The 20,531-nt window shown below is 40.3% G+C and overlaps 1 protein-coding gene across 1 annotated transcript in view; it reads left to right on the top strand.

Moving 5' to 3' along the window:
- Nucleotides 1–12,779: 12,779 nt before the first annotated feature.
- LOC137904485 (collagen alpha-1(XI) chain-like) overlaps nucleotides 12,780–20,531 on the top strand; it is a 66,546-nt gene continuing 58,794 nt past the window's right edge. The window contains exons 1-3 of the mRNA XM_068748671.1: nucleotides 12,780–12,894; nucleotides 18,614–18,778; nucleotides 20,130–20,343. Coding sequence (XP_068604772.1) covers nucleotides 12,780–12,894; nucleotides 18,614–18,778; nucleotides 20,130–20,343 — 494 coding nt within the window. The remainder of the gene's footprint in view (nucleotides 12,895–18,613; nucleotides 18,779–20,129; nucleotides 20,344–20,531) is intronic.

Raw genomic sequence — 20,531 nt, 5'->3', positions numbered from 1 at the left:
TTTCCTAGAATACAACCAACAGCTTATTTTTGGCCCCTCCCCACCAGCTCTGAGCCAGCTTCTTCCAACCACCATCCTCCAGTTGAATCGCACTCCTCCTGCAAGATATATACATATATATATATAATTTCAAGAACATTCTATTTTCTTAGCATTTAGAAAGAACTGATCTTCATTTGAAACAAATAATCCAGTAATTAACTTAATCAAATTTTCTAATTCTCTGTAAAACCAATACATGAATAGTCATACTAAATTTATAACATTGGCTCCTAACAGCGTCATAACACTTAACATTTCTTAATTATAAACTTCCAGAACAATGTGCGTTCAAATCCATCTTGCGTTGCATTCAATGTCGATTGACTGTAAATTAAAGCAACAACTGCCTGGTATAAGAAACTTCCGCCCACAAAAAAGGTCATATATAAGGACATGCTTTGAGATAAATGACTTAAAGTGCATCTCAATAGAATTTAATAGAAGGAACGTCGTTTTGCTGCTGGTGACTGGAAAGTTCACCATCAAATTACAGATGGAGTCAATTTTATGATCCTCTTTCACAGTAGTCAGCGGGAAATAAGAGCTTTGCTTTCATAGTCCACGAGCAACAGTTTTACTGTGAGGGAAAATTCCTGAGTGCCTCTGTGCATCTGAAATTCTTGTAGTTTTTCCTCCTGAGACATTTTTTCCTTTTATGCTACATAACAGAATTAAAGGCTGCAGCATTTCAGCCGAAAGACATAAAAGCATCCTTCACTGCTTGTATTCAAAATGTCGAGATGCTAGGATGGAACTACATTTCTGACTGCATGGTCAATTTATCAAACATTTAAGAGATTAATGGCCAAACTGAATCCCGTACATATTTAAAGTTTAAAATGAATAGATGAAGTGTAAGAGAGCAGCACTGATCCCTTCAACTCTGTCCCACACCTGACTGACATCATTTTCCATGATATCACTGCTGGCGTCGAGAAATAGAGCCTTCTTTGTGTTATATGGCTCTTCTCCTCCAGATAGAGGAGGACGGGCCAAGAGAGGAGGCTTGGTGATGGGTTGGGTACGCGTGAATTTTTCTCTTGCGCTTCCTGTTCTCATGCATTCATTCATCTTCTTAACCACTTTGTGCGTTACCTGGTCACGGGTCGTGCAGGAGCCTAGCAGTTAGCGGGTGAGAGGCGGGGATTCCCCTTGCCTCGACTTTCCAACTTGCAGGCCTCTGTGTCACTAGACACTAGAGTTCACTAAGCTTAAAGTGAGCATGAGGCTCTGTTGCTGCAACAAATGATTTGTTGAATGGAATTTATTTAACTGGCAGACGAGCGGCACTCCAAAAATGCTCCGCAGATCATCCTTGTGTGCAGCAATGTGCTGGACAGATGTCTGTCTGTGGCAGGAGGCACATTAAAGCACTGGAATCATCTCTTAAAACAGTCCTCTCGTGAAGAAAAAAAAATAGCAACACGTATTTTAATGTGATGCCGCAATGCTGTAGGTCTCGGGCTTGAACTCGGAGAATAATTACAGGTTGTGCAGTTGGCAAGAAGAGAGACAGACCTGAACGTGCACTAATGAGCTTTTGCATCAACACACTCAGCAGCAGTTGTAAGTTTGCTCCAGATTTGACTTGAATTTAGTTTAGTCAAACGAGTCCAAGTTTCTGTCTTTGACTGACTGCTTCTCTTTTCTTACTGCCACAACAGTAGCCAAGCACTACCTTTCTGAACGGCGCTGGCATGGAGAAATGCTCACATGCAGTATGTGTTGGGCTGAGAGAAGGTGGGTCAGTCAGTAAAGTTAGTCTTGTCATTTTAGAGAGAATGTGATAATATTCCTTCATATTTGACTTATTTTCCTTTTATATCCATGTATTATCCACAATAACAAAACTCAGAGGAAGCAGGTAAGAGGAGGAGGGTGGTGGTGAAAAAAGCTTGGAATAATACAGCACAATACATATCAGCAAAGTGCATTCATGGAAAACTCCAGTCTGGACAATGATGCACTGGTTTATTGCAGTGCAAGATTTGTGACTTTACATCTCTCACTATGATCATGTCAAAGAGACCAGGCAGAGAAGGCGGGACAACAGAAAAAAAACCATCATGCAAAATAACAGCCACCACTTGAAGAATGAACTTACTTTCATGGCGATCACTGGAAACGCTCTCACTCCCACTGTTTGACAAGCACTACTTTGCATTTTACATTACTTTGCAATTTAATAAACCTTGGCTTCCATCAATGTTTCTAGTCCTTGTACATTCTCGAGTCTTTCACTGGTTTTCTGTACCTTTGATTTCTAAAATTCTATAATGTAGTGACAAATGCACGCCAGAGTGGGAAAGTTGTCAAGATAAGCATTTGAATATATATTAAAAAAAGGTGATGTAGACCCAGACGACCTGTAGAATATTCAGGAAGTTAATTTTGGAGAATTTCCCATCAGGTATTCTGGAAATACACACATCTAACCAAGACGAATGAGAGCCACCCGAGTTGTGAGTTTTTCATCTGATAGAGATTCAGGCTGTCCAATATATCCCACGGTGTCTATTTTCTGTCCATTATCTGCTCATCCCCAAACACACTGCAGTGACTGAGGACCATCATGCATCATTATCACTATGCTTTATGCCTGTACGCGCACTTTTACGTTTCTAACACAAGAGGTCTCTCTAAGGATTTGCAGAAGGAAAGTTAAACACATCAGCAAACAAACCAGCAATTTTAAACCCCCCGAAGTTTCAAATTAAGTTCACCTCATCAAGCCAGAGGGAACGTAAGTAGTTTTGTGTCCACAGATTTAATCATTGCAACCTGAAAGGGTGTGTGTGTGTGTGTGTGCGCACATCACGGGCTACATTTAACATTGTGAACTCAACATTTAGAAGTTGTGTCCTGTGTTCATTGACAATTTATAAAGAATGTTATTGTGTCGTATAGTGCTATTAAAATAGTAAGACGATGGGACATAACAAATGCACATAAATAGACAATGAATAAAATATTTGCCCGTTTAATATTTTACTGCAAAATGTTTTTGCACAAATCTCAATTACACTTTTCTCCTCACTGAACATTTTCAACTTTTTCTTTTGAGATTGCGTGATGTGGCCACATTTCTCACCCACTTACAACTAAACAGGAGCATTCAAAGTATAGCCTTCAACTCAGTGTGTGCGTATGTCTGTGCTGCCCGTTCGCTTCTGCCTCCACAAGAATATTCATGTGTGGGTGTACATTTTCATCACAGTTTATGGGTATATGTGATTTTCTACGTTATATTTGTTCCAAGGTATCAATTTGGTGAGCAGGGCTTGACTTGGTGGCCAGTAATAAACTTCTATTCCAGTTCTGCCTGTGCAGTGGCCTTCACCACAGGCAACTATGTGGCTTACAGCCTCTCCTCATCCCAGCCATACATTTGGCTGGGATGACTCACTGCTCATGTACCATACCTCTTAGACACAGAGCTCTAATGTTTTGTGAAAGTAGCTTTGAATAATTATTTATTTTTATTGTATTTTTGTTATTCAAATGATGCTCCTGAATTACTGCAGAGTTCGGATTATCATGGATGCTCTCACTGAAACCTGGAGTGAATTTATGAGGGTATATATCAACACTGTAGTTTATTTGAACTGATCTTCACATCAATTTCTTTTTTACTGAAAGGAGAGAATCACCGAATGCCAAAAGGCACAGCTCAGGGTTAGGAGGAGCATCGTCCACTTATCAGAAGGTAGGTGGTTCAAGCCCCAGTCTGCATGCTGATGTATCTATGAGGAAGATACTCAACTCCAACTTGCTCCCTGGGTGTATTGAGGTTTGCTCCGCAGCGTTAAATGCCGAGAATTCCCCATCCAGGGGATAAATAAAGTACTCAAAAAAAAAAGACATTCCCATGGGATCACACTGTAAAAGTTTTAAATAGGAACCAGTGAGATTGATTATTACATACAAGTGAATGCTATTTTCTCAGGCTCACCACACTAGGTCATTGTTCACAATCTCGCATTCAGAAGCATCACAAGCTTCCTCCTGGATTCCCATCTGGCATTTTTGCTCTGACCTCTATAACTGACAGTAAAAAATGAAATACATCGGAAAAAATGCCACCTGAATCATAGTGAAAGCAAAGTTGTCTTGAAAGCAAAGCTGTCTTAGGAAACAATGACCATCCTATTGGGAGGAATAATTCCACATGCAGGAATGTGTTCTCACTCTGTTTAAGTGATTCCAGACATGCTGCTCTGCTTATGGGTGGACAGGCAGTTAGCATTCATGCACATACTACCCTCATCCCCAACATACACAATACTCTATTATATTAGCAACTAGGGCTCCACTAAACTGCAGCACCCATAATGTTTTTCTGCAACATTGCTTGGCACTTATTTTTTTTATGGCATTCCAACCCCAAATATGACCCGTACACACTGCAAAATGAAGGAAGTGAAAGTGCCTCCAACAGAAAAGGCAATGAATCATCATTAGTATGAACATATTTTAATGGCCTTTCATGTTATTGCAGCTCCACCCAGGAGCCTTTTATTCTCCCGCATCTTTCACAGCCAGTTGTTGAGGCGAGCAAACTTATGCGCTGTGCAGGTGCTCTAATTAAAAGCCGAATTTAAATAGTGACGGATGGGTTGAAACAAAGATGAAAAGTCTTTAAAGTGGCGATAATGGATGTATGAAATGGAATGCAACTGGAGTTGGTGTAGCACCAGCTTTTCATGTGGTCACAAAAAAGACAAGACATACAAAGAACCATACATGCTCACATATACGGACAATTTGGAGTGACCAATTCATTTAAGCTGCATGTTTTGAAGATAGAAGGTACCCAGAGAACCGAGAGAGAACCCATGCAGACACGTGGAGAATATCAAACTCTGCACAGAAGGGAATCGATTCTTTTCATGACAGTCTGAACGACACAGATCCAATTTTTTCAAATGCGACCCAGGCCACTCAAATATATGGTCCTGAATCCAAAACGTATCGAAACTTTTGATGAATAAATAGGAAGATGTATACATCTGTTCTCTCTGTTGGCAGTGGACGGATCAGCAGAGCAGAGCAGACACACCTATGACCCATCTTCTCATCATCAAACCGCTTACATCATTGCTCACCTGCTCTTACTACTATTATTACTATTGTCTCCCACGTCTGACTTGTATTCCAATTATTGTGTTTGCTCTGTGAGGCCCTGAGGCCCTCAAATTACAGGATGTGTACTTCCAAAATTTTACAAATTACTATCTTCAAATCAACAAAGAATAATACAATCTGCTGAAAAACTGTGTCGCAATATTAACTTGACGTTACCGAATAATCAGCTGGCAAAGGTTTCACTTGCAATTTTCAAATAGCAAAGAAACAAAATAGCACAGTAAAACACTTTCTCCAATGCTTTTCCACTCAAGCTCTGCCGTTCAGGATGATGGGTTTTGACTGGTGGGATGCATCGGCACCACAGCTTAGCAGCACTGAGGGAGCGCCTCCATGCTGCTCCGTGCAAAACCACCACATTGGAACTCACCCAATCCATAAACCGTAGGAGGCGATGAACATGAAAAATGGAGAGCTACTGCTTTACTGTTTCCACTGCGAGTGTGAGCTTAAACATTGGTAACAAAAAAAACCCCTTCTCATGAATCATGTCTATGAAGCATACACCAAATTACTCATTCACCACATTGTCTTCATTAAAGAACAGCATTGTTGTAATGCCATCAATGGAAATTATAGTCAGAGCCTCAATGTAAGTATAAATCAATGACCCATTCATGTGCTTATTCTTTTGTGATTAAAAAAAAAGAGTGCCATTCTCCATAATTTATTTCATCTGTTCTTCCATGTCTCCAGCCATAGTTCTGTCTTTAGTCTTCTGTGGGAGCACACAAAGGCCTAATTAAGGGATTAAATCAATGTGGTTTGTATTTGAGCAATTTTGAGGTATGGTGACATTGTCTGTGAGCCACATGTTTAATTAATTTCAACATATCGGCATATCTTTGGACTTCCTTGAAAAAAAAAATATTTTTTATAAACCATAGGAGCTGATGAAGAAATCTACTTCACGTACAGTTAAAACATTCAAATAAGCATAATGTACTGATCCCTAAATAACTGATTACAAACATAGTAAGATTACGGCTTTGAGCTGGATCTTGTTCATTCTTATATCAGGTGATTTCACACAACATGACTAACTATGTCGGGATAATTGGGATGGAAATTCACCAAAGTTAAAGACCTTATATTTCGATTTACATAAATATGAAACCAAGAACAGCTGACATGCGAACTTTGTGATATCTTATTGTCAACATGATGATATACTTTTTTCACTCTTGCCCTGTTTGAAATGAAGTGTAATCCATAACATAAGTCATTCATACTCATTTCTCACACTTCTAAATCTGCATTCAGCTATCTAGGATGTTCACTTTTTGCCGCAGTCTGCCAGACAATCCTTTGTTTCTCTGCTTCTTATCTTGACTGAGCTCGAAGGAAACCACAAACCAATCTCACAAATACAGACCAAAGTCCTGGAAAAATCAAAATGCTGGCTTGTTGGTGGCTCTAGATTGGTTGGGCCCTTGTACTAGGGTGAAAATCGAATTTTGTTGTGTGTTTGCAGTATAAAAAGTGTAAAAAAACATAATGACAATAAAATATCATCTTAATCTTAATCTAGATTAAAATGTAAGGGCAGATGTTTGTACAAACTACAAATGTAAACCTCATTGTGCCACAAAAGAAAAAGACCATGGTCCTCAAAATTAGTCTGATTAATCTTATAAGAACAAGAAATGGCTGTGGAATATTTCATGGCAAATCATCAAGGAAATGTTAAGATATTTCACTGGACAAAAAAAAATGAATTACCTGCAGGTGGTAGTGGAGGAAAAATGGATCAGACAAGTCAAAAAGATTCACTGTCACCAGTGGCAATGTGATTGAATGCCAATCCATCCAGTTGTGGTTGCAGCACACAAGACAAAAGCGGTGAACGTCAACAATGGAATTCCTGAAGCCAGTTCAGGTTTTCATTGGCCAGTTTTTCTCAAGATAGCTGAGATTGCGATGCTGATTTATTGTTGCATTTGGTTTCATTTTTTTTTTTGCAATAGTTTTCTCCTTTTTTTAGCTACGTAACAAAAGTTTGGCTACCCATTTATAAGAAAAACAAGTAAAAGCAGGTGTTCAGGCTCATTTGGAAAACATTGGGAATTTAAATAGATATTGGCTCAGGAGTACGCACTGAAAATGATTTAAGGTGGCCTAAATAGAAAGTTAAAATTAGCCAAATTCAAAAACGCAGTTCAGGACACAGCATGACTTGGTAAATATGTCTGTATGCATTTGAGTTAGTTTGGCTCAAAGCCTGATGACTGGTTGGCTCGCCAGAGGTTTTTGTTTTTCTTATGGCTGAATGTCTTTTTGCATGCTCACTCATTAAGATGTCAGAAGGAATATACCTGCAGCAGGAAAATGACCCAGCAGACGTTGCACCGCAAAAAAAAGCAACACACTTAAACTCAGCATAGACTCACTTCTGCCTTAGTAGCTGGACAATCCTCAACAAAACAGTGGAAAGAATAATTGTCTGCCTGAATGTTAAAACATTCTCACCAACCTCGAACAATATAATGGAACAGTTTCTTTCCCCCCCAGTTTCTGATCATTTTTAGTGTTTCCTGAGGAACAAGAAATGTGCTGATCGTTATTGGGTTAGATGCCAGGATTTGCATACCTTGAGTCCAAACCTATGAACCCATTTGATGACACTGGTTTTACACAGGCCGGAATCAACTGCTGACAAACTTCAGGTCTCTTATGATTGATTAGGAAAATCAATCTTCCCTCCGTCCTAAAAAATCAGTTAGAGTGGGATCAAATCAATACAACTGTTGCTGGAAGCATTCGTATCCCAGGATGGCTCCTCAGCTTCACATGCAAGAAAGCGCTGGATGTGACTCTCAGTCTCCTGAAAACAAAATGCAAAGAGCAAAAAATAGTTCTTAAGCAGTGCATTGAAAATTATGCAGAGGTTTATGCGTGACCACGGCATACACAACACGAGTAATGAGAAACATTCCTGGCTTACAAAGGCAGCAACTCCCAAAGAGCTCCAAATCCAATGAGGTTCATGAGTTCAAGTGTCTTCAGCGTTTAGGCCGTGCGTCTTCATCTGCCAGGTTGCCTTTATTTCCAGCTTTCGTCTTTCATCTTTGGCTCGATCTGTTTTGTCTCTTCTAGATACTATCGCCCTCATTTGCTGTTGTAGTTTCAAGCTGAAGACGCCTCAAGGCAGTGTGTAAACCGGGCACTCAACATCCTGAATTTTCTTTTCAAAAGTACGATAACAGGACGTGACTTAGCAATAGCTTTGGTCTGTTGGTCTGCAGTTTGCAAAGCATTTGGTGTCAGTCACTATCTGCCTGCTGTCAGCCTTGACTGCTGACGACTGGAGACGGGGCTCAAGGAGACTTTGGTTCATGAAATAGATGCTTGGGACAAGATTAGATTATTACAGGCCGCTCCAGTTAACTCAAAAGTTCACTGCTCGGAGGAAAGCGTTCACACCCCAAAAATAAGATGAAAGGTGATGTCTAGCTTTTAAATTATACAGACCTGCCTGTCGAGAATTTTGCCTTTTACCAGCACATATGCCGTCATATTCCATTGTTTATGCTGTCAACACTCCTCTTATCATTTATGTAATAACAAACTCCGCTCCAGTCCCAACTAAAACATTGTAACTATTGTATCACTATCATGACCCTTATTACAGAAACTCATGGTCCCCAGAGGATAAATCCTGCTGTCTGGCAAGTCCCTGATTTTTCCTCTTGTGCCACCATGAAGATTTGTGCTTTAGTATATTTAGTCTCAACAGCTATTGGAGGTTTTCCCATGTAATTTAATACTTGTAAAAACCTTGTGACATTTCCTCTCGCATTATCAGTTAAAGATTTATGGTTTTTAATCAAACACCAGCATCTGCTTCTCGTGAAGAGCTTCATTCATTCATTCAGTGTTGTGATGGGAATCGGGCTAATTTCCCTCTGATTCACCAATCCTGTCAATTAACCTGAAAGCCTTTGTCAAGTCCTGACATTTTGACCTACATTAATTGGCAGCATGAGATTTTGGCAGATCAGAACATTTGGATCCAGCTGATAAGTTAGATTTTTAGGGGGGTGAAAATTGTGCCGGTACTTTCCGAGTGAAACCGATATAGATGCACTGACAGAGTCTTCCTGAATCAGCAGTCAATGATGCAAAAAAGCGGTAAGCACTCAAACACTTGATGCTATCATTATCTAGCGCACCGTTGTTGACGGATCTTTGGCCTCCAGTTCTCAACAAGGAAACACAGCCCCTGCTCTTCAGCCACTTGATTCTGCTGCGGGCTGATCGCTAAAACATCCTTTGTCACCCATTTTATTTAGATTACACAACTGCTCTTCCAGAGATCGCGTTAGCCAGCACAGCCGTTGTTCCATCAGGCACAAGAACAGTTTCCCTTTTTAATCACATGTGTCGCAATCATTTACACTTTTTAAATAAATGTTTTTATGTGTTCTTTTATTGCTATATATACAGAGGAAAGTGTTCACACTATACAGAGAAGAATTGGATTGTAAAATTAATTTGGAAATGTGTCAATTACTTTCTCCTGGATTTATACCCAATATAATGAGCAGTTTGGGTTTATTGTTTCCCTGACTGAGGAGGTAATGTTTTCACATACAACTGTTTGTTCGTTTATTAGTTGGTCGGTTCGCCCTCTGGAAGTAATAGCATGCCGTGAAAACATTTTGAAAGGACAAAACATGGGCTGGGAAATAAGCAATTACACAAAGGAGCCCAAGACAGGTAAACTTAAAGATATTGCTTTGTTTCGTGTGTGAACAATATTGAAAGTCATTCTACTTTAGTTTATATAATTATTCTGTGAATTAACTGATTGACATGGGTTACAATGATTGTATGTTAACAGATAAGTCATGACAATTGTATTACACTGTGGTATGGTCTTGACATTCCAGCCAGGTAATGCTATCTGTGCACCACATGCATGCATGCATGCGTAATAAGCATGCCCTACAAGCATGCATTCCACTCAGTATTTATGTAGTCTGTCTAGTATGCCCCCTCCGCCAGCCATGCATGGGCTACTTGGTGGATAATGCCTAGAATCAACGGCTTCTTGAGGTTACAGCTACAGTACTTGTGACTGAGTTGAGGATGTCTGAGCTCAGACGACTTGGAATCAACTTTGTTCTTCATGCACGAAAAATGACGAGATGAGCCGTCATCCAAGCAGAGACATGTGTTCAGTGAAGTTACTTTGAAAGCCCTCTGGATTTTTCTCTCTCCCATTCAGCTTTCATGGTTACCTTTAATGTATGTGTGAGGGGAAAAAAGAAAACAAAAGCAACATAAATATTTTTGGATGTTTCCTCGTGTTTCGTGAGCATTTCTTATCACAATACTATCGAGACATGCTGCTTAGTTATTTATTCTGAAAGTAAAAAATGCCCTGTGCTGAAATGACTCTAAAACAACAAAGATATGTGTCCGTCTGCTCTTTGTGGGGAACAGCAAGAAGAACTTTAATCTGAGACTTGAAATGATTCAGATTAAAAGATGAGTTCTGAAAAGAGCCAGCCCCCTGGGCAGTAGTTTCAAGACATTTTTTGTTTTCATAGCTGCTCTTGGTTGGTCCATGTTTGAGCAGAGACTTATTATAGCATAATTATACAATGTCAACTTGGTACACATTGGCAGTAAATGCATCAGTTGTAATTATACGGTCTCAACTACAAAGGCGCCTGCTCTAAAGACAAGACTCCCTGAAAATTGTAGACCATCCCAGGAAACAAGAGTTAGTGTGGAGCATGCTGCCCCATTTTGTGGGGTGTTTCAAAGGAAACCTGGAGACTTTGGTTTTGTACAGCTTAACGTTCTACCAGTGCAAGGAGGGCTTGTCAAATTAAACATTTTGGGCCACAGTCCCAGGAAGCAACATGGACAAGAGGTTCCGCTGTTTTCTGCCGAACAAGTTGAAATGGAATGACGGAATAAAAAAAAAGAACAAATCCATCTGCTGAGCAAGCACAAGGTTTTCACATTGGGTTGTGAACAAATTACTCAAACAATTCATATTGTCCATCAGAGCATCGCTCGGGCAAGGAGGAGCAGGATTACGGAAAAACCGCTGGATGGATCTTAATGAAAAATAACCTGAAGATGGGTAAAATATTCATTTAATCCACTCACCGCAAAACACAGTCATAAAGGAATCCGATATGCACTATCATGCAAAATGTCTTCTGGATCTGAGCCAGAATGAGGTCAGGAAAATCAACTGGGATTCAACTTTACTTTTCATTGTTGGTGCATACAAGGTTAATTTGCCTCCCCGCTGTTGCGTGTTTATGTATCTCCGGCGTGTTTTTACCTTCACTTCCGTTACCGTAAGCTATTGTATATCTTTGGTTTTGGCAGTGTTTGGCAGAATACCTATTAATATGCTATGTTTGTCATAATAACGCATTTTATATTCAAATCACCTAAATTCCGATGAGCTGTGATGAGCTGCCGATGCGGTTGTACCCCGCCTCTCATCCGTAGTCAACTGGGATTGGCTCCAGCAACACCCATGACCCGCTGCAAGGTGGATAAAGTGGCTGTGGGTGAGATGATGGATGAAGAGGATGGATGGAGTCATCTTCTCTTACACAGAGATGTTCGGAGGCCAAGAGAAAATAACAATGGATTTACAGAGCTCCAGTCACATGAAATTAATTATACCATTTATTTATTTAAATGCTTAAAGATTGTATGGTTCTAATAAATCATAGCACAGTTTGGCACACACGAGAGTTTAACTACTACTAAGAGAAGCCACCTATGACATCATTGAAATGAAGTCCAGGCATCTATTTACTTAGTACAGTCACACATATCCAAATACTTACTGACCCATACCTGGAGATACTTCACACAAAGTATCTGCTAAGTATCTAATGTCTGCCTTTTTATAAAACATGACCATGCCTTTAATTGCCTCGCAGGGAAAACAAACTCAAGAGGAAGAGTCCATATTTAATACATGTTTGTCAAGCCTGAGGATTATTGATGTCCCCCAAAAAATCCAGGAGCAATTTAAGTCTTGAGAAACATTTAATTTGGTTAGTTTCGGCTTCCATTTGTCTGTTGTCCATTACAGATGCTGCATGGATTCATTTCACATTCTTGGGCTTTAATGAGACCTGTAATTGACACCACTAGCCCAACACAACTCCAAATACGCATCAGGTGTGTTGGACTTAGTTTGGTGCAGTAGTTTTTGTGTCAATCTGCATCCTTCAAAAAAAAAAAAAAGGATTTTCCGATGGGAAACTTTTCCTTCAGAAGGGGGCGGGTCCAGAGACAACGGTGATTTGATGAACGGAGGTTTTTCCAGCGTCAGTATCTTTTAGTGGGTTCGGTCTTTGTGTTTTCGGCCAGCCTCCTGACTGCCCAAGGCGCAGGGACGAGCTCGTGCGTTTTCCATGAAATCCCTTCACCATCAGTCTGACAGCTGGGCTTAAGGGGGGAGCACATCTGTCGGGCCCAGTCTGTGAGAGGCGATACGTTCACACATGGCGCTGTAGTATAAGCACAACCTCCTTGTGGATTGTGGACGGGACCGAATTTGATCCAAAGTCACCCGATTTCTGTACAGCAGCGGGTGCTCAGCAATGGAAATGAAAAGGTGGACCACCAGGTGGAAAACGAAACTCTGGCTATGGGATTCAACGTTAACCGCTGCAATCACGTTCATTTTCATTCTACAAGCCGCCAATGTCAGAGCAGGTAAGATGCCTTATCCAACCAGACTCCACAAAAACTGTGCCAATTCCGGGGCATCCCGCGCAGCGGAGCGCGTCCAAGCGACCCTGGCAATCAACTATCATAAGAACTGAGCTTGTTAAACTTCCTAATTAAGCATTCGGTCTGTCCATATATATCTAATGTTGCTTTGCCACCTTGTTTTCAGTGCTGCTCCCTTAAAAACTCACCATAATCTTTAATTAGCTACTAGATAGTAATCAAACTCAATCCATGCTGAGGATGATGATAATGTTATTCCTGGAACCGATCATCAAGAGGCGATGCTCTTTTAGTCTCCTTGGTACTGGGCGATGTCTGCCATCCAGGTGTGGTCAGCGAGAGATTGACAGGGTTGATTTCTTGACACAAATACGCGTAATTGGCGAAAAATGTGTCCTCCACATATTTTAGTGAGCAATCAGCGGAATAACATACACATTCATGTGAACTATCACTATTTTACTGCAAATTATTAAGTTGTTTAAATGTGAAGCTAATATTACGGGACACATTAACTTCAGCGCTTGGCTCTGAAACCCTAAAGCCTTTACGCGCGGCTTTTACGCACGGCATTTGTGCCATCAATAACAGCATATCACATTATACTTTTCCAAAAATGTAACTTAACTTAGGAGTAATCACAGTTACAAATGCTGACATGTGTTTCTTATTTGTCTGCCTTCTGCCAGATTGATATCACAGCCTGACAGCTGTCAGCAGAGTTTATTCTGATATAGTGAGTAAACCTCCTTTAGATTGTTTTGTGTGTGCGGTTCTGAGAGTTCATATGATACACTGGACGCAACGCTGTGAAATATTTGGAGTAAATTCATATTCTGACCTGGTGGATCACCACGTTTCCACATTAACTGGGCTCCCACTGAGTCCAGGAAAGGGCGTTGATGGAAAAAGAAAAACTGGACTATTTTCTCACTTTTTTCCTTGATAGATGTGGGTCACATTAATACTTCAAATACTTCTTTATATTTGTTTTTCTGTGAAGTCTTTAAGACTTTTATACTGTTCTGCAGTTGAATCCAGGATGAATGTGTGTGTGTGTGTGTGTGTGTATGTGTGTGCCAAAGCTGGGTGTCTTTTTCATGCATGTTGCTTTTAATTTTGTGGGGGTTTTGTCATCATTTTAAATGTACAGAAATCATTCAAAAATATTTTTAAATTGTTTGTTCTTAAAATGTTAAAAAGGTTTACGGTTTGGGCACTATGTTCACACATTTCTTGTCTCATTTCTCATCCTATTTTGATCACATCACCAATCACTCTATAAATTGTAACATCCAATGATATTTAAAGCACTCTCTCAGTGATCAAATTGCGGACTACGCTTAAAAGAAAGAAAATACTTAGTATAGCATAACTTGCCCATTTCTTCATTCTAAGTGATATTTAAACTAACCATAATTGCTTGATGTGCTAGCAAATATTTAAAGGCTTTCCAGTGTGCTTTAATTGCTGCCTATGCTGCCAAGTCTTGGTAGAAGGCAGTGACAGAAAAGATGATGGTGAACCATAGGGCGACGCACAGTCAGATTGTTACAGACCCAACCATTAATCACAAGTCTGAAGTTAAACATTTGGCTATATAGATCTGGTGACTTATGAGACAAGGAGTGTTGGGGAAATTGTTCTATACTGCTGAAAACGGTCTTTTAATGTGCAAGGGTCTGCTACTGAGATCTCTCCACCGCTTCTGATGATACAGTGTCACTCTGCTTTGTAATGTTAGTAGCTTGTTAACATGGCAGATTGTATATCAGTCGTCCCGACAGCAGTCTGGAAGATGTGTCATTAAAAATCAGAGAGGCTGACAAATTGTACCTCGGATAAGGCTGCGGCTTGTCTGGTAGATCTAGCGTGAGAGAGCTCTTCTCTCTTGTGGCTTTCTTCCATGTCATTAGAATATGGTCTTCTTTTTGGGTGTCTCTATTTTTTAAGATGTGTTGGTGATATAGGATACTGGCTTAAACCTTCAAGGCTGAAATACTTTAAAGGAGATGTGCCGATTCATTTAGCATCTTTAATGGTTTTTGGGAGGCTGTCTGTTTTTGTAGGGCTTCTGTGAAGCGGTGCTTGCAGAAAGAAGAGGGACGAAAGAGTGTGGGTGTGGGTGTGTGCGCGCGCGTGCATCCATGTGTGTGTAGTCGGGTGGGGTGGGGGGTGTCCTCGCAAATTCAGTACATCTGGAATATATGAGGCCTGTAGGTATGCACTAATGTAGAAAGGCTTTTAGAAACAAAGAGACCTTTAGTACAAGTTTTCCTTCGTTTTTTTCAGAAACCAGTAGCTGCGTCCTTGGGACAGACAACATTCAGAAAAGCCACAGATTATTCTCCTTTTTATGAGGCATTTGGTGTGACGTAAAAATTGCCATTTGGTACAGACAGAAGTCAATCGGGTAGTATTAACGACTAAAGCATACTGTGATAATGGCTGTTATTTGTGCATGAAGGCTATTTATTCTTTATTTTGATTAACGTCAATGTGGGCATGAATTTAACAGAAAGACAAATCAATTCTACTTTGATTTCCTGATATACAGCCAGCTTGATACAACTTTTACCCATTTAAAGTCAAGCTCTGTAGCTTCAGATGTTCCATACCCTTATCAGAATAAAAACAACAATGACAACAACAACTTTCCATCACTTTAAGAACCCATGTGCAGAATTTCAAATGAGTGTGAGCTGGAGACACGATCCCCCAGCATGTATGTGTTTCAAAGAAGCAGGTTTATTTCACCACTTGAGCTGATTTCTATTTATTATTTGTCACAAGAGAAGTAGCTGCAGGGATGGGGCCTTCTCCGTTTAGTCTCATGGATGTTTTAGTTAGGGGGGAGTACAGGGAGTGGTGCCATTGCCATAATGGGTTCAGCATGTGGATTTATAACTCCACCCACCAGACCCCCTCCTGGTCACTAAAAACCAACAGGAACAGCACAATCAACACTTCCTGGCTTCGTGTCACACATGACTTCCAGCAAGTGTAAACAGACATATTTTCATAATACAATTCCTTTCACTATAATTACCTCTGCCACGTTTTTGCCGTTGCCTTTCTCGCTGTCTGTATGTCTGTCTGACTGTCTGTCTGTCTGTCTGCAACATAACTCAAAATGTTAAGGACGGATCTTGATGACATTTCCCAGGAAATATTGGGAATCTTACCAGGAAGAGATGATCAGATTTTGGTGGTGCTCCAGAAGACATCCTGGATTCTGGATCACTTTGAAATTTCCATTAACATTGCAGTCAATGGCGCTTGATCTTGGTTGATTATTGACAGATGTTTATGGAATTTGACACAATCATGTCGGGTGGGGATCTCCAATTTCATCCAGATCTCTTGTAGTCTATATTGCAAATGTCGCATGTAAAGGAAACATGTGGCCAAAATACAGATATTTTATAATTCAGATACACTATTCCTTTCATTATATTCAATTAAAGTTTCTCACTACCTGCAATAACTGTTTTGGTTTACCTAGTATGTACCTCTTGACCTAATTATCTTCCTGGTTTGGGAAGATTTTCTACAAAATGAATACAAAAAAAAAGAAATTGTCTCTCTGATTCCTCTAAATCAAGTTAAAGCAGTTCCCAGACACTTATATAAAATATATGTGACGGTCAAAATAGCACACAGATGCTGCAGGACAGCGTCCGTCATTTCTGTCTCAAACAGTTCTGTCAGAAAAGCCTCTGAAAAGGAAACGAAACTAAGTTCATTGCATGTGCACGCACATCTTGTGCATGTTTTCGTACTGTGACGTCACAGTAAGTTCGATTTCTTCCAGAAGCATTTCTGGACTTGATTACAGAACTACACAAACTATGCAGGATTGATTGGATGATTTATTTAGCCGTTTTTGGTTTGATACAGACCCAAACCCACCAAATTAGTTGTGTAGAAAGATCGAAAAAGTGAGTTTTTCATAATATGTCCCCTTTAAAGGGTCCCGAGTATGGCTGGCAGTAAAAAGGGGTTGACAGGTATGTTTATATAATGCTTTATATAATACTTAGTTCATTACAGCAATGGTGTACAGCAAAGTTATTGTATGTGACATTACATCTGTCATTAAATTGTGAGGCAGCTGCACAAATTGTGGGTAGAAAGGTATTGATACAGCTATACTGTCATAACAATAGAATACAAGTCAGAAGCCAACTTCATACCTGCCAAATAATACGGTTTCGCCATCAGATTTTTGAGCAGTACGGCGTACTGTGGAAATGAGTAATCTGTAAATACGTAAAAAATACAAATAAAACAGGGATTCTGAAAACACCGGGGAAAAATAAAAAACAAAGCCACGAAAAGGAAGTGTGGTCAGACAAAGTTTTCACTTTACACTTCCGTTGTGGTTGTTAACACATGCCCACCTCCCCAACCCCCCAGGACCTTCATACGGACATAATTAATATTGACTTTTAGTGCATTAAAATACCACTGCCTCAGGGAGACGTGCAAAATCTTGGATGACACTGTACTGTACGTCAACACCCCTGTTGATAAACTCTAGTCTTAAAACCAATTAAGCGTCCCCATAATCATACTTACAGATGACATGGCTTGTGTTGAATTGGAGAGACAACGATTTAAGAGGAAAATGGCTACAGACCGACCGGAAGAGGCGCACTGTGAGTAAAGACTAAATGTCTCAGCAATTAAAGCAAGACGATTGCAAGAGGGAGGAAAAGGAGAAGCGGTGTTTATGGCTGCACTGCTCCGCAGTTTCACCCCTGAGGTCCAGGTCTGTGGATGCAAAAGAGGCAGTTAGTGTTAAGAAGTTTGTAAATCTGCACCCCCGCTCTGTGTTCACTTTATTCTAAAGACCTGCTGATCAACAGCAATTAGATTTATTGCCACATAGATGCTGTTGTTTTTGGCTAAGGGGCAACAGTGGCTGCAGCGAGGGGTCAATTATGTCTGCTGACTGGTTCCTAGCGTTGCGGCTGCTCCCCAACCAAGGCAGCTCATAAACCAGTACAAACACTTGGGCAGCTGTCCCAGTGCAGGCAAAGGGTGTAAGAACATCAAAATGCCATGTCCTATTAGGTATTCTGTAAATTGTTGAATTATGCCTACGATACACTTACAGCTTTTACAACATGTACACTAATGCTTGCTAATATAGATCATTTCCCTCTGTTGTCTCAGATCATTATAATTGTTGCATTGGGATGTTGTGTGTTGTCATTGATGTTCCAACTAAATGTCTTTATTTTTATATATCACCAGCATATGCAGCAATTAACCCCTTGGCATTAGTTGTTAATTGAATGCCCAATTTCTCTATTCATCAGGCACTCGTCATGTTTTTCCAGCGGCTTCTTCATAATTTGCTTTGACATTAACATTTCAAGAGTGAAACGAGGCCATAAAGCTGAGTCAGGATTAAGCAAGTTTATGTTTTTTCCTTTGTACAACCGCAAATTAATGCATCACATAACAATTTATAAAATTTAAACATTGAGCCACATTTTTACGTACCCCAATTAAAGTAAAATTCATGCAATTCAAAAACAAAGGCCCTTAAAAACACAGGCAAGACTAACACCACCAAAATAGGTTGACTCAGCACTATTGTTATGGACTTTTTATTTATTCTTTGCTACCATAAATAAATTGGTTATGTAAAATGCTCACTGCAATACATTATTTTGCTCTGTCTCCACAGCTGAACCAATAGATGTACTGAAGGCTCTAGACTTCCAGAGCTCTCCTGAAGGAGTACGGAAAACTACAGGCTACTGCACAGTTCGGAGAGGATCCAAACCTGACGTTGCTTACAGAGTTGGAAAGAATGCTCAGATCAGCTCTCCAACCAAACAGCTTTTCCCAGGTAACGTCCTTTTCTGTTGATCAGGAGCAGAGGATTAGGCTCGAGACGGTTCCGATTTGGTGCTGCAAAATAGAACTCAGTGATGCACTGATATAAATAACATGACATAAAAAGTGTGTATCAAGGCTACAAATTATGTTCTATAGACATGAAGGTACAGGTTTGACCAGAGATTTATATTCTGAAGGACCAAGTAAAAAAATAAGCAAAGTGAAATAGCAACAAAGAAAAAAAACCCACATCACCACACTCTCATGTCTGCTTGAAAGCAGACTTTCAGCAGTTGTTTCCTACATAACGCCCATGAACACGTTGGAGGCTCTTCAGAGCCAATAGTGAATGAGAGTCACTCAACACTTAGTGTATGAAATGTCAAGAAAACATATGACTCAAATCAGAAGAGAAACCTTTAAGGGAAAGCCACAGTTTATAAACTGCAAGGAATATTTATTTGTTTTGATGCCGAGTCAACTGATCTTGTCAATTAAGTTCCTGTCGTCGAGCTGGATCCCTGGCGGTACGCTGCGTTCGGTTCGCACGGCGAAACCTGCCGGGGCTTGTTTTGGGCTGAAGACAAAATAAAAAAAATTCGAATAACGAGGTAGGACTACGTTCCTGGCTTAAACTCGCACTTTGCACTTTCAGTAATGGAAATTTGAGGGCTTGAGAGGGGAGGAGGTGCAATAGAAGCACAGTGTCGAAATGTCCTCAGTCAAACTAATTGGACATGTGTTTGATCAGTGTTATTTTGTCACTGAATCAAGCTGCATGCACCACGAGACCTTTCAGTGGATGCCAATGTCGCTTTCAGCTTCCTTAATAAACACTTCTCCAGGTCCAGTTGTCTAGACACAACCTTTAGACACTCCTTTCTTTCCTCACTCTTAAATGTGAAAAGACAGTAATTCATCTTATAAAATTGCCAGGCATCTATTTGTTCCTTTCAATGCAATCACCCTAGTTTATAGTATCAGTGGAAGATAGTGAACGAGTGGGACATGTGAGCCCGTACTCCGGTTCTTATTTAATGCAGCTTATTCTCATCACTATTCAAGCCTGTGGAGCTTCATTGTTTTTTCCGAAAAGCACATGAAAGATTGTCATTTAACATAAATAAATTGTTCAGCTTTAGTTATAAGAGGAAGGTATGCAATAACATGTCTCTGCAGGATCTTCTGAAATGAGAAAAAAAAAACACTTGTGACCCAAAATTACCGAAGGAGTTAATTAAATGTAAAACTACTGCGACTTAAGATAACGTAGCAATTCTGCACAGTCCCAAACAAAAAAATGTGCACTTACCAAGATTTCATGTCTTAACCAACCTGCCTGCTGCCTGTTCCGCCTACAGGGGGAGTTTTCCCAGAAGATTTCTCCGTCCTGTTTACCATCAAGCCAAAGGCTGGCCTCCAGTCCTTCCTGCTGTCTGTGTACAACCAGCAAGGCATCCAGCAGCTCGGCGTGGAAGTGGGCCGTGGCCCCGTCTTCCTGTATGAGGACCAGTATGGCAAACCTGCCCCTGAGGAATACCCCCTGTTCCACTCCATCAACCTTGCGGATGGCAAGTAAGTAATGGACTTTTTCTCAAGCAGGCTTGAGTCTGCTGGAGGTAACATGAGGAAGGCAGATTTCCTACTGGTTCTCCGCTTCGTATCATTTTATGTCATGAAGCCTGAGTTAATTTCTCTGTGTCTCGCTCATCATTAGTGAATTATCTCACTCAGATCTTACTCAACTCTTCTGTTCTGCTATA

Source organism: Brachionichthys hirsutus, chromosome 15, assembly GCF_040956055.1.
Source record: "Brachionichthys hirsutus isolate HB-005 chromosome 15, CSIRO-AGI_Bhir_v1, whole genome shotgun sequence".
Classification (NCBI taxonomy): Eukaryota; Metazoa; Chordata; class Actinopteri; order Lophiiformes; family Brachionichthyidae; genus Brachionichthys; species Brachionichthys hirsutus.
The sequence above is the reverse complement of the archived record's forward strand: the minus strand, read 5'-3'. Positions and strand labels throughout refer to the sequence as shown.